General features: G+C 37.2%; 1 protein-coding gene across 6 annotated transcripts in view; it reads right to left on the bottom strand.

Annotated features, from left to right (window-relative positions):
* Nucleotides 1–12,237, bottom strand: part of fhod3b (formin homology 2 domain containing 3b) — a 97,206-nt gene that overhangs the window by 31,663 nt on the left and 53,306 nt on the right. For all 6 annotated transcript variants that reach the window (XM_044117569.1, XM_044117568.1, XM_044117567.1 and 3 more), the window contains exons 4-5: nt 10,212–10,279; nt 7,716–7,821 (exon numbers count right to left, since the gene is read on the bottom strand). In XM_044117569.1, coding sequence (XP_043973504.1) covers nt 7,716–7,821; nt 10,212–10,279 — 174 coding nt within the window. The remainder of the gene's footprint in view (nt 1–7,715; nt 7,822–10,211; nt 10,280–12,237) is intronic.

Here is a 12,237-nt window from a genome sequence, read left to right on the forward strand (position 1 = left end):
GGTGGGGTTGAACTGGGTCCATATGCAAGCTTTTTGCTCATATGAGGGCCATTGTGGTGTGATTCAATGGGAGTGGCATAAATAATCTTTATATTTGAACACAAACACATGGACTCTTTGTTTTAGTGTTAATAAATATACAACAAGGGAGTAATGAATACTATAAATATAAGCTAAGCTACAGAATATTTGTTAGTTTTAATAACATTTTTTTCAATTTTGCTCTTGCTTTTAGCTCAAGTTTTATTAGCTAATTGCTTGTTTTGTTGCTGTGCTTGTAATTTTGCTTTTGTTTTATCAAAGCAGATCTTTCTTGTAACTGAGATGTTGGATATCAGTGAGACAAGCCCTATAATTAAAGTAAATAAAATAAAAATAAATAAAATCAGTTTTCAAAAAAATTGATTCAATTTACTGAAAGAATAACGCTGGAAGGAAAGAAAAATATAGGTGGTGCACCTCTGAGAGTTGGGACGTCAACAGCTGAAACCATGAGAAACTAAATTTCCTCTTTCCAAATGGAGTCTTTCCTGTCAGCCCAGGGGAGAAAATTAACAGACAGGTACCTTTTATGAGAAAAACTATAAACTTGGAAGCTATAATAAATATTTTAATGCAGTAACATGAAGCTGAACTATTATTTTAAAAGTCAAACTTGCTTCTTTATGTATCCAGTTTTTTGGGTTGAAAAACAAACAAACATAAATCATATTTCCATATTTATTCTTTTTTAAAATTTTATTTGTAAAAGTTGATAAGAGCATCAAGAAAGCTGTTTTCATGGAGTATAATAATAATACAAAGTTATATGTTTCTCTAAGTCACTGTTCAAAATGGGAAAGATAAGAAAACATGCACTTTTTCACACAGCTCAAACCATCTCAAACTGGTTCCTAAAATGACGAGTTCCTTCACTGTAAAAAGGAATATGTGGACATTACTTTAAAAAATTATGTAAACTTGCTGCCTCAAAAAATCAAGTTTTCAAAACTTAAAAATGTTAGAATATGAAAATACATCTTAAATTTAGACAACTCAACTAACTTGAGTTGCATTAACTTGTGCAATTTTAGTGACCGTAACTTAAAGTCACTTAATAAATCAAAACTATTTTTCTTAAACTAGGGACTGTATAGAAAGAAGGTACTTGCTTGAAACACTCCCTGACTCCTGCTTTCTGTTTATTTTTCAACTCAAACTTTGTTAGAAAGTAGAAGCAGAGCAGGGTGGTCATAGAAATGAACACATGACAAATGAACACTGATGGTACAGTTTCATTTCTCCAAATGTAAATGCTAAAAACTAGTTAATAAGAGCTGTAATGTTCAGAAAGTAGCCTCATTCTTCATGAACCCACTACATAGACGGAGCATTGGAGTCTACGTTTTCACCCTAGACATCTTAAAACTAATTTCTGTGACAAATAAAAAAATGCTTTAATAAGCTTCTGCTGCTGGGGGCACAATGCATTGTGGGATACTTGGCCCATTACATATAAATCAATTGCCTAAAAAGAATGAATTATTGCAGCATATAAAAACAAATGAAGTTATGTTGCGTGATATAAGTATTGAAAACCTAAAATAACTTGATAAATTATGTTTAGCTGTACATAAACTAAATAGCAAAGACATCTTGACACTAAGTTGTATACAAGTAAGGTATGGTAAACAATATTTTTAAGCTGAAGTGTTATTCTCATCAAATTTATTTTGCACCGGTGCCATCTACTCTGTTTCCCATAAGAAGCATGGTGATGGACCAGTGCTGTAAACAATTTGTCCAAAACACTTATTTGGCTTTAATTAATTGGGCTGATGGTTTCAACTCTGTCTTCCTGGTCATTCAAGACGATTCCTCCAAAAACAAAAGAGTCCAGGGCAATAAGAGTTAACCCTTTGCAGTCCAAAATCATCATCACTTTCAAATAACTTAATGTTTTTTGAGTTATCTCAACTTAAATAGATTATGTTATCAAGCATTTTTCATCCAAAAGTTCACACCACTTATTCAAGATGAGTACAAACAACAAGATGATAAGAATTAAGTTATGTTCACTTGAACTCTATTATTAAACAGAATGTTTTGTTTTACAGTGTCCCTTCCACAGTCAACAAACCTCAATGAATCTTTAAAGTGCTGGAACAAGAGATTCATATCACAGATGTACAGCCAACAAATATACTGCAGCTTTGTAACGTTACATGTCGATATGCATCTCTGAGGAACATTTCACACAACTTCTTGAATCTGTGCCATAAAGAATCAAGCCAGTTCTGAAAACCAGGGCGGTCCATTCTGGTACGAGCATTGTCAGCTTAAACTGAGCAACATGGACTCTTTAGGTCAAGAATGAGGCATTGAGGAGTTTTAAATATATGAAAAAATATGCAAAAGATTGGGTCAAAAACCTGCATGAAACCTCCAGAAAGTTATGCTTCTACTGACACAATGAGAGGAGTTCATCCTTGTTCTTCTCAGCATATCTGGTGAACTTATCTTCTCCTTTACCATCGGTCCAGCCTGATCACAAAAAAACAAGTAAATGATAATAGTAAAGTAAAACCTCAGCATGTATCCATACCTACACATTTGCACAAAATCCACACGGCACAGCTCAGACCGAATGGAATTGTTTATCCAGACGATGGGACATCGTAAAGGTTTCCCCTCCAGAGCAGACGACCTATAACACAGCCAGACAACGCAATACGCACTGTTTCCAAGAACAGCTTCCAACGCCTCTGTTACCTCAACTGTGCCTGGGTTTTCACTCAAAGCGTGGTAGTCAAAACAATGATCCAGATTCTAAATTAAGAGCACTAAAAAGACCCTCTAGTATGTAACGGTATACTGGAAAAATGTGCTGCTTTTCTTTTTTTTTTTTTTTTTTTTTTTTTTTTCAGGAACACATGATCACATTCATCTGTACACATTTGAAGCCAGCCTGTATTCTTGATGCAGGTTATCTGAAGAGTATTAACATGGAACATGTGACACACTGTGATTTTTGCCGGGTTTCTTTATACATTTCGGCACAAAAGAGGTAAAAAGAAAAACAAAAAAGAAAACACAGCTGGTTCCGCTGCTATTTGTAGAAGAGAAGAAAAATTCTTTGTTTACTGTGAACTTTTGGATCGCACACAATCTTGGTACTGGGACGAAAAAGCAAAGAGTAGCTGTGTCACTCCTCAACCTCAGTGACATGCCACATGTACAGTTTGAAGCACTACATCCCGGCAGAGACAAACAGCAACAAAAATAAAAAAAGAAGAAAACTCATCTAGTCTAGTGTTTTTAGGTGCACTCAAAGTTTCAGACATGGCTGCCCAAGAATATATCTGGCCAAAAGCTAGACCGGGTGAGTTGATGGGAACAGAGATCCACATCCCAAATGTTTTAGGAGGCAATGAAACACTCAACTGGAACACAGCTCCTTTTCCCACACCGATGTTTCTCTGAGAACCTCCAGCCACAAAGTACGTAGGAAATCACAGCCGTGATAGAACAGCCGTGTCATCAGAAACAGTAGCAGGAGAGAGAGAGAAATATACACACCTCAAAGGAGCAAAGAAGACAGGATGAGATAAAAGCATGAAAATGAAAAATACGGCCATAAATTATTTCCTTGTTACACTTCGGGATCTGGCTTGTTCACAACACAGGTCCTATCTGTTAAAGCTATAAATACTACATTTACCGTACAGCGTAAAGCAGAAGATGAGATATGGCCTCCTCGGCATGACAATTTATGGACATGTTTTCCAAAAATGTATCCAAGATTGCTCGGGTTCAAAGCTGTGAAAGTATTTGACCCGAAACGGATTTCTTTTTTTTGTCACACTTATATGTTTCAGATTATCAATCAAATACTAATAGCAGACAAAAATAAACTGGGTTTATACAAAATGGTTTTCAAAAAATAATTAAAGTTTTTTGGTGATAAAAGTGATACATACCAACCTAGCATGATATAAACAATATAACTGTCACCGTTGCGACAGATTAAATGTTTTGGTTTGGCCTAGTTAAAGTACAATTTGGGTCTCAATTACCTGAGATGGTATGAAAATAGTATAAATACTGACAGTATAAATACTGTGGGAGTAAAGAAAGGAGGCAACCTCTCTAAATTCCTATGTTTTAAAAAGCAAATCTTTGCTTTTCATTTGTTTCCACTGCAGATTTAAGACAGCAAGCGCTTTGTCAACAAACGCATACAAACAGAAATGGCACAGGCTTCAGGAAAGCACAGCTAAAAACACAACTTAAAAAGAAGAATGTCAACAACAAGCATTTCAAAGAAGAGAATAATTGCTTCAAGTCCATTGTAACTAGTGCTTCTTTAATCTACCCTTTTTTTTCCCTCAGTCACTCCTGTTTTTATAGAAACCAATTAAACATGGTTGTTATGTTCGTGTTCTTATGAATTCGGCGAATGGAACAAAGATTCAGGAAGAAACGCTGTGATTCGGCTCTTCCAGCCCATCTACTTGTTTTGTTCTTGATAATTAGTACCATAAGGATTCTTTTTCTTACCACAGTCAAAAACCTTAAGCTTCCTGCTGAAACCTAGCTGACCCTTTGCACAGGCTGCTTTTATTTTAAAGCTGTGAAAGCACTTACTGGGCTGTCAACAGTGATAGGTTACCATGAAAACACAGTACATTTAGTACCTTAATACAAATGGAAAAGACAGAATGGCACAAAAGCATATTTAGGTGTGGATACAGTGACTTGCCTTGTGAAATGATTCCAATTTAAAAACCTTGAACATTTTGTCATGTTACAACCAAAAATGTTATGTTATGTGACAAAAGTAGGAAAATGAAACATGGCTTTTTAAAAATTTTGTACCATGCATTTTGTATTCAATTTTCACACGTCAAAACTTCACAGTTGAATTTAGAAAAAAAAAAAAAAAAAGCATCTCCACAGCAAGACGCTGCCATCACCACGTTTTTTTTTTTTTTTTTTTTTGGGTGCCATCTGATCAGAGAATTTCCTTCCAAATGTTTGCTTTGTCCAGCTGCAAATAGGGTTTCTCAGGGAGTCTTCCTCACTAGTAGCTTTTTCTGAGAATTTTTGCAATATCAAGGAAACAAATCATCATGCTATTATGCACTTTAGCAAGGCTCCAAGGAACATTGGAGGAGAAACAGGTCCACAAAACGTCATCCTTTACTTTGCACCAGACATTTGAAATGTTTGTTGCTGAAAAAGCTGTTTTAATCTCTGACCAAAGTTCCACTGGAGTGTCCAGGTGAGACGACTCCTATAGCATGTAACATTTAAATATGGAATGATGAAATCTCTTCAATAAAGGATGATGCTATCACATTAAATAAAATATGAATCTATTTTAGGGCTGTTTCTACATCTTTTTTCAGAGATGCAGAGCAGAGACTGGGTTTTAACGCAAATGAGGACTGAATGATCCAAATGAGGCGTCTCTGGGCTTCACAACTAATTACAAAAGTTAACAGGAGAACCAGATGGCATTGGCACCTCTGAAAGAGTGACCTCACACCCTTACTTCTGCTGAGATGATAAAGGCACACAAGCTCTCCCCTGAGCCCCAAGAAGTTCAGGTCTTCAAGAGCTAAGCCCAGGTTTTGAAGGCCTCTGCCAGGTGTGAGGGGCCATGTAAAGGTCTGTGTGAGCACTAACTAGCCACAGACATCTCCAGGGGGCTTTCCCAAGACAAAATAACAAAAAAGAAAGAAAAGAAAAAAACAAAAAGAAAAAATTAAGAAGGGGTAAAGTGTGGATTGCATAGAATCTTTCACAGATTTAGGACTGGGAACCTGTTCTTGTAAAAGGCGAGCAGACTGGTGTGCATGTGTGTCTGTGTGTCGTTTCTAACTACAAAAGATCCGTAAGATTGAAGGAGCTTCATGAAAGAGAGCAAGATTGTTTTGTCGGGAAGGTTTTTAATGCACACCAGACAGATGGGTTCAAGACTGCATTCTCTTTGCTTATCCTCTTTTTTTTTTTTCTCTCAAGGCTCAACTTGAAAGACATTGCAGAACAAACACCCACATTAAAGGTGATCAGTATTTGATACCATATAGTGATTTTTCTCCTCTCATGTCTCACTGTGCACGTGTGAAAAGTTAAGACGACTAATTTACTCCCCTGACCCTGTAGAGAATCCTTCTGACTTAGCTGCTCTTGAAAGTCATCAACAGCAGAGCAGTCAGATCTATATGCATTTCTGACTTGTGCATGTGGGCTCCAGCTCAAACTCAGCTTGTGTTCTCCAAATAACACCCCACAGAGGGAGGGTGATCTTCTACGCTCCACGTTTCCTCAGCTTGCCAGCAGAAATTAGGTCAAGAGTTGAAACAGTTTAAAAATTCTTAAGGGAGAGAGTTTCTCATGGTGATGTAGAGAAACATACGAAAAACAGCAGTTTGTGGTGACGACATAGAACAATAGCAACAGACTGCCTAAAATACAGCACCGTGAAAAATTACATATACCCTCTGAACTTTAAAAATATCTAGTCACTTTACTGGTGTTTAATGTATTGTACTGGGATTTAATGCGATAAATCATCTAAAAGTTTTGCAAAAATGTAAATGTCTTTTAATCCAAACCATGGGTGTCCGGCTCCAGTCATTAAGGGTCAGTTTTCTTCCAACTGCAGATGTGCTTCTGCTCTAATATAGCTGTTTCAAATGGTCCAACAACCTAGTCAGTTTGTCAGATATCTACAGAGGCCGGATAGTGAACCACCAGTTGATTATTTGTTTCAGGTATGTTAAACTAGTGAAGAACAAAAACATGCAGGCCTCCGAGGACTGACTTCAGACACCATTGATCTAAACCATTTCATTGTTCCGCTTTATGTGTAGGGTTGTTGTCCTTGACCTTTTCCTTGGAAGGTGAGACTCTTTCTTAGTTTCTATTCTGCAGATTTTCTTCCAGGAAAGTTTCCAGATATTAAAGGGATTTTCATACAGGCTAAACTTGCGGCTGTCGCATGCAAGTGAAATGTGCGATGCAGGGGTGAAAAACACTCTGAAAGGCGTCTGGCCCACGTGAGGGAAAACATTTGGCATAAGCTCATATTAAGCTAATATCACACCTACATAGTTAATAAAGCACAGGCTAAAAAAATCAGTGCAATCAAGATAAAAAAGTGACATATTCAAATTGAAAGACAGTAAAACAAAGACAAATAAAATAAATGGAAAGAAGGAAAGAAAGAAAGCGAGAGAGAGAGAGAGAGAAGGCAAAGGGGAATTAGTTTTATGATCTGTAATATCCTGGCAGAACTTTATTAGACACTTAAGCATGTGTGACCTGCTTTTTTCACAGCAGGCTGTTAAATGGTAGTGACTTTAGAATGAAAGTTGTGGTCTTCAAGTATCCACAGACAGGGTGTCCTTCAGCTCTTCAGCCTCCTCACAAATGATCTTTCACCTCCCCATCATGGGAGCCATAAATTAGGCAGCTGCTGCATTTGGTCTCACCGAACCACAGTATCTGCAGCACACACTTGAGTGTGTTTATGTGCTTTAACTCTGCATGTGTGTGTGTGTGTGTGCAAGAGGGTCATCAAGCAGAATCATCAATTTACATAGTTTATATACGCACATGTGGCTCTTGATGGGTTTATGGAAAGAAAAGTTGTTACAGGACTGATTAGAAACATCCTCGTGGTGAGGCAAAAGGAAGGAGCATCGTTAGTTTACTAGTGTACTTACCCCTGAGGATGTAATTCTGGTAGTTCTGGTCTGCTTCAGCCCCCACTTTGATCAAACACGTCAGTCCTTCAGCTACCACAAATTCGTGAACCAAATCTTTGTCATCCTGAAAAGAGAGAACAAGGAAAAGAGGAAACTATTTAAGATGAGTTATTTATCATTCACAATATGTCTTAGACATAGATTTCAGCCAGTGGACATAAACTACCCTCTTTTTCACAGTCACTATAGTATTGGGATTTTTAAGTGACACGCCAACACAAAGTAGTGTTTAAAAGTGTAGAGGATGGAAAATGATACATAGCTTACTTTCAATTTTTTTGTTTGCAGTTTTATTCAATCCCATTTACTGTAACACTCGAAAATAAAAACCTATGCAACAAAACTAGGGTTCGGTTATAAAAAAAACAAAAAACAATATTGTGAACTGGGAGCATAATATTGACAAAATAAGTAACATTTTCAGTTCAAATTTGGATGTATGCTGTAACAAAGGGTGACCAAAAACACTATTTTGAACCAGACTCTACACAGACATCGAGATATCTATACAACACATACAATAACCAAGGCAGCTGGTTGAATTAGATCCGTTTCACATCACAAACTTAGCTTGTATTTTGTTACTGATGGTAAAACCACCTGTGTTTCTCACACCTGTCGGTGACTCCATTATTTAAGACCCAGCATCAGGTTTTCTGCAGGATTTATCGCTTTCTTATACATTCTACTGTTCAGATGGGATAGGGAGGAAGGCAGCAATAAACACTGTGGGGTGGCCAGGGCTTCTTGCGTCCCTGGAGCAGGTCTAAGTGCTTCCAGAACATCTTTACCATATATCACCGATGGAGACTGGAGTCGTTTGGTACAGACTCCAAATATACAGAAGTCTACTGAAGAAACAGACATATGCACATCATTTCTGAAATGAGAGGATTTCACAATAACATCCCTCAGATATTGGATGGAGGTAGCCGTAGTGAGGAAACTTGAGGCATTCTGATCTATTCTGGTGTGGTCGAAGCGTCTGTTGCTTTTGTTCCCATATCGTAACCAGACCTCAAAAGGTCCACAGCTGCCACGAAGGCAGACTCTCAGCAACACAACTCTGCCTTAGGAAAACAGTACTATGTCCAAGTGTGAGTGTTCACTGATTAATGTTTTCACACCACATATATCTCTTGCATTTTAATGGGTGAGCATGAACCGCTGCAAATATTGCAAACACGAAGCACTGTGGAGGGGATGGGATCTTGCAAGACTTAAGTTAAAGGGAAATGTTCTAACTGTGCTTTGCAAAGAACTTTTTTCTAATTTTTGTCAGATTACAGCCAGAAAACATGTTTCACTAGGATTTTATGTGATAGATCAACACAAAATAGTGAATAATTGTGTAGTGGAAGAAAAATAGATAAATGACTTTTAATTAAATTTTAGTTTCTCCAAATAACTTGTAAAAGGGTTGTGTACATTCCTACTCCATCCCTGATTTAATACTTTGAAAGATCTATTTTGCCTGCAACTGCAGCTGTAAGTCTTTTAGGAATGTCTGTCCTACCTCTGCACATCTATTCCACTCTTCTTCACAACATAGCTCATGTACAGAGTGAACAGAGACAGCCATAAACATAAAGTATAGTTATCCAGTAGCATTTAGGCCTGGCCTTTGAGTACATGTATGTACCGATCTAACTCTGAATGTTGTTGTTTTTCCTCAAGGTGAAAGTCTAACCTAGCTTGAAGGTTCACCTTCAAACTCTTATCAACTCTGTCCAGTTTTTTTTTTTTCCTGCTGAAGAAAAACATCCTCACATCATGAGGCCTTGGTTAATGGTGTGTTCAGGCTTTCAGTTTTCTGTCACACAGTGTTTTGCACATGAGTTAAAATTTTTGTCTCCTCTTACCAGATCTCTGTTGTTAACACGTTTGCTGTGTCTTCCACAGGACTGGCCACTGATTCAATCCATCAGAGTTGCCAGATCCCTGTTGGCTTCTTTGTTGAAAAACGCTCGTTTGGCATTATTCAACAATAATGTTGAAATTCATCACCAGACACTTAAAATCACCAGGCATGTTAAGTACCTGTTGATGTCTTCTTTGGTTTACTATTGACCCAATAGCAAACAAACCATTTTGAGATGATATACTCAACGTTGCATGGTGAGATGTTTTGTTCTCAGCCAAACCTCAGAGGGTTTAATCGATCAACCGCATTTGTACTGAGATTAAATTACACAAACTGCCTAATTTTAATTTGTGACTTCTGAAAGCAACTATTTGCATTTAATTTAATCTAGGGGCAGTAGAGTAGAAGGGACTGAGTAAATAAGCAATGGCAGAGTTTTGCTTGTAATAATATATAAACCGGCACACAACTGAAATAAAACAAATCTAGATTTTATGATGCAAAATGGCCAGTTGTGTGTGGAAAAGCTCAAGGGGTGTGAATACATTCTCAAAGTATTGTCAAATAATTAACATATACTAAAGAATTACCTGAAAAATCTGCTTCAGAGAAAAAAGAGCCCTCCGCAGCTCCCGTCCTATGGAGTTATAGAGTTTTTCTGTGAGGAAAGAAAAAAAGAGGAAAAGGTTAATAGCAACATTATCAAGAGAGGTGACTGGGAGAGCTGACTTCTCTTTAAACACCATGCGTTTTAGTACACTATAAGATGATATTCCCATAAATCACTTCCTCATGTGAATGCAATGCACACAATATTGGACTCAAGTAGCTAAATATAAAAACTTTCCCACAAGGGGAACGAAGACGGCATAAAAACAGTAGGAGAAGCTCAGACAACATCTGCAGAGAGTTAGTGAACAGAGGATGCTTCCTGCTAACAAGGACCAATCTGGAATTTACTATAATAATAATAATAATAATAATAATAATAATAATAATAATAATAATAATAATAATAATAATAATAATAATAATGAAAAATCACGGATTAAGCTTTGACCACTAGCCACCACAATGACTAAGAAACAAGTCATGCATCAATCAGTTATGGAAACTGTACTGAGTAGTAAAGAGACATCTGAGGAGATGGTTCAAATGATGACATTTTTTCTGCAGATCCTCTGGCAATCCTTGACTCTGTGCAGTCTGCAGGATCTACCAGGGAGAGGCAGAGCTGAGCACAAGGAAAGTGGCTTACTCATCACTGCTGTGTGAACGCTCTCTGACTCAGCAAAACCTGCCAGTTGCTGTTGCAGACACAGCAGCATGCAGTGCATTGCAGTTTAATGCAGAGCAGTGCAGGTCAGATTGTTCAATCCTTATTAAACTCTGCAGATGCTCTTCTTTTTTCATTTATCCCCTCTGTCACATCCAAATTCTACTTAAAACATCATCTACAACAACAGAGAAACAAATGTGTGTATAATGCTGCAAGAAATACAGTCTTTGCACAAAGCATAAATAATAAAAAAAAAACTGCTCTCAACTAAAACTTTAGAGTGAGAAATTCACACTGTTGACTTAATACATTTGGGACAGCAGAGCAACAGTCTCCTGTTTATTATTGCTGTTGGCCGTGTGAGCTGAAGACTAAATCCCCTCAGCTGATGAACTGAGACAAAGACAGGGCCGGGGTTCGATACGCCTGCCAGTTTTGTGGCCAGACACTTTATACTTCTACACACTCAACCAGACAAAGTGAAAACTCAAAGTTTGATGTCTCTGAGAGGATTTCCAGTGACACGCAACAGATTTCATAACACACACAAAGTCTTCCACTCAGTAAAAACCATTTGCTGGGACTGTGACAACATGCAGACTGAGTCACGACACTAAAACAGTAACCTCATTTTTTCAGAAAAGTCTGTTATTATGAGGTCTTCTGCATGTCAGTTGCTGAGCAGAAACGACAGATAATCTTTGTCTCTGTTTAATTGTCAAAGCCTGTCTAGTTTGTTGACTGAAAGGAACATGCACCGCCATTCCATTAATCTAATAAAGTAAAATGTACTACCTTTAGAAACTTTCGGGACCACAAATAAATCTGCAGTCTGAAAGCAAAGTGCTCTATTGGGAAACATACGGAACAATAAAATTTCTGATATATGACTGAGCTTGATGATTGAGTATGAGGGATTTTTAAATTATATTTGCGATTTAACAGGGAGTTAATGAACAAAAACTAAAATAGGAGAAATAAAATGTCTCAAATTTATGTTAATCAGAAATCTTGGTGCAGTATTTTGTTTAAACTTAAAGCTTTTTACATTTTTGGACTTCCTGATAGGAAAAATTACAATATAAAAATTTTCATAATGCTAATCTTTTGCATTAAAGTCATCATTAAGGGGATGATGAAGTGCCAAAGTGATTAGCTTCCTTTGTCTTTATTGAGTAATGTCCCTTAATAACCTGTTGCCTCACACTGCTGGTCAAGTGGCAAAAAGAAAAGTAATATACTTTCTTTCACTTAAAAGCAAAATAAGTTCAGCTGTTTGAAATTTTGTCTAAAAACACCATTAAATATTAAAGGACCACCACATACTATATCCTCTG

The sequence above is a fragment of the Gambusia affinis genome, linkage group LG05 (genome assembly GCF_019740435.1).
Source record: "Gambusia affinis linkage group LG05, SWU_Gaff_1.0, whole genome shotgun sequence".
In the NCBI taxonomy this organism is placed as follows: domain Eukaryota; kingdom Metazoa; phylum Chordata; class Actinopteri; order Cyprinodontiformes; family Poeciliidae; genus Gambusia; species Gambusia affinis.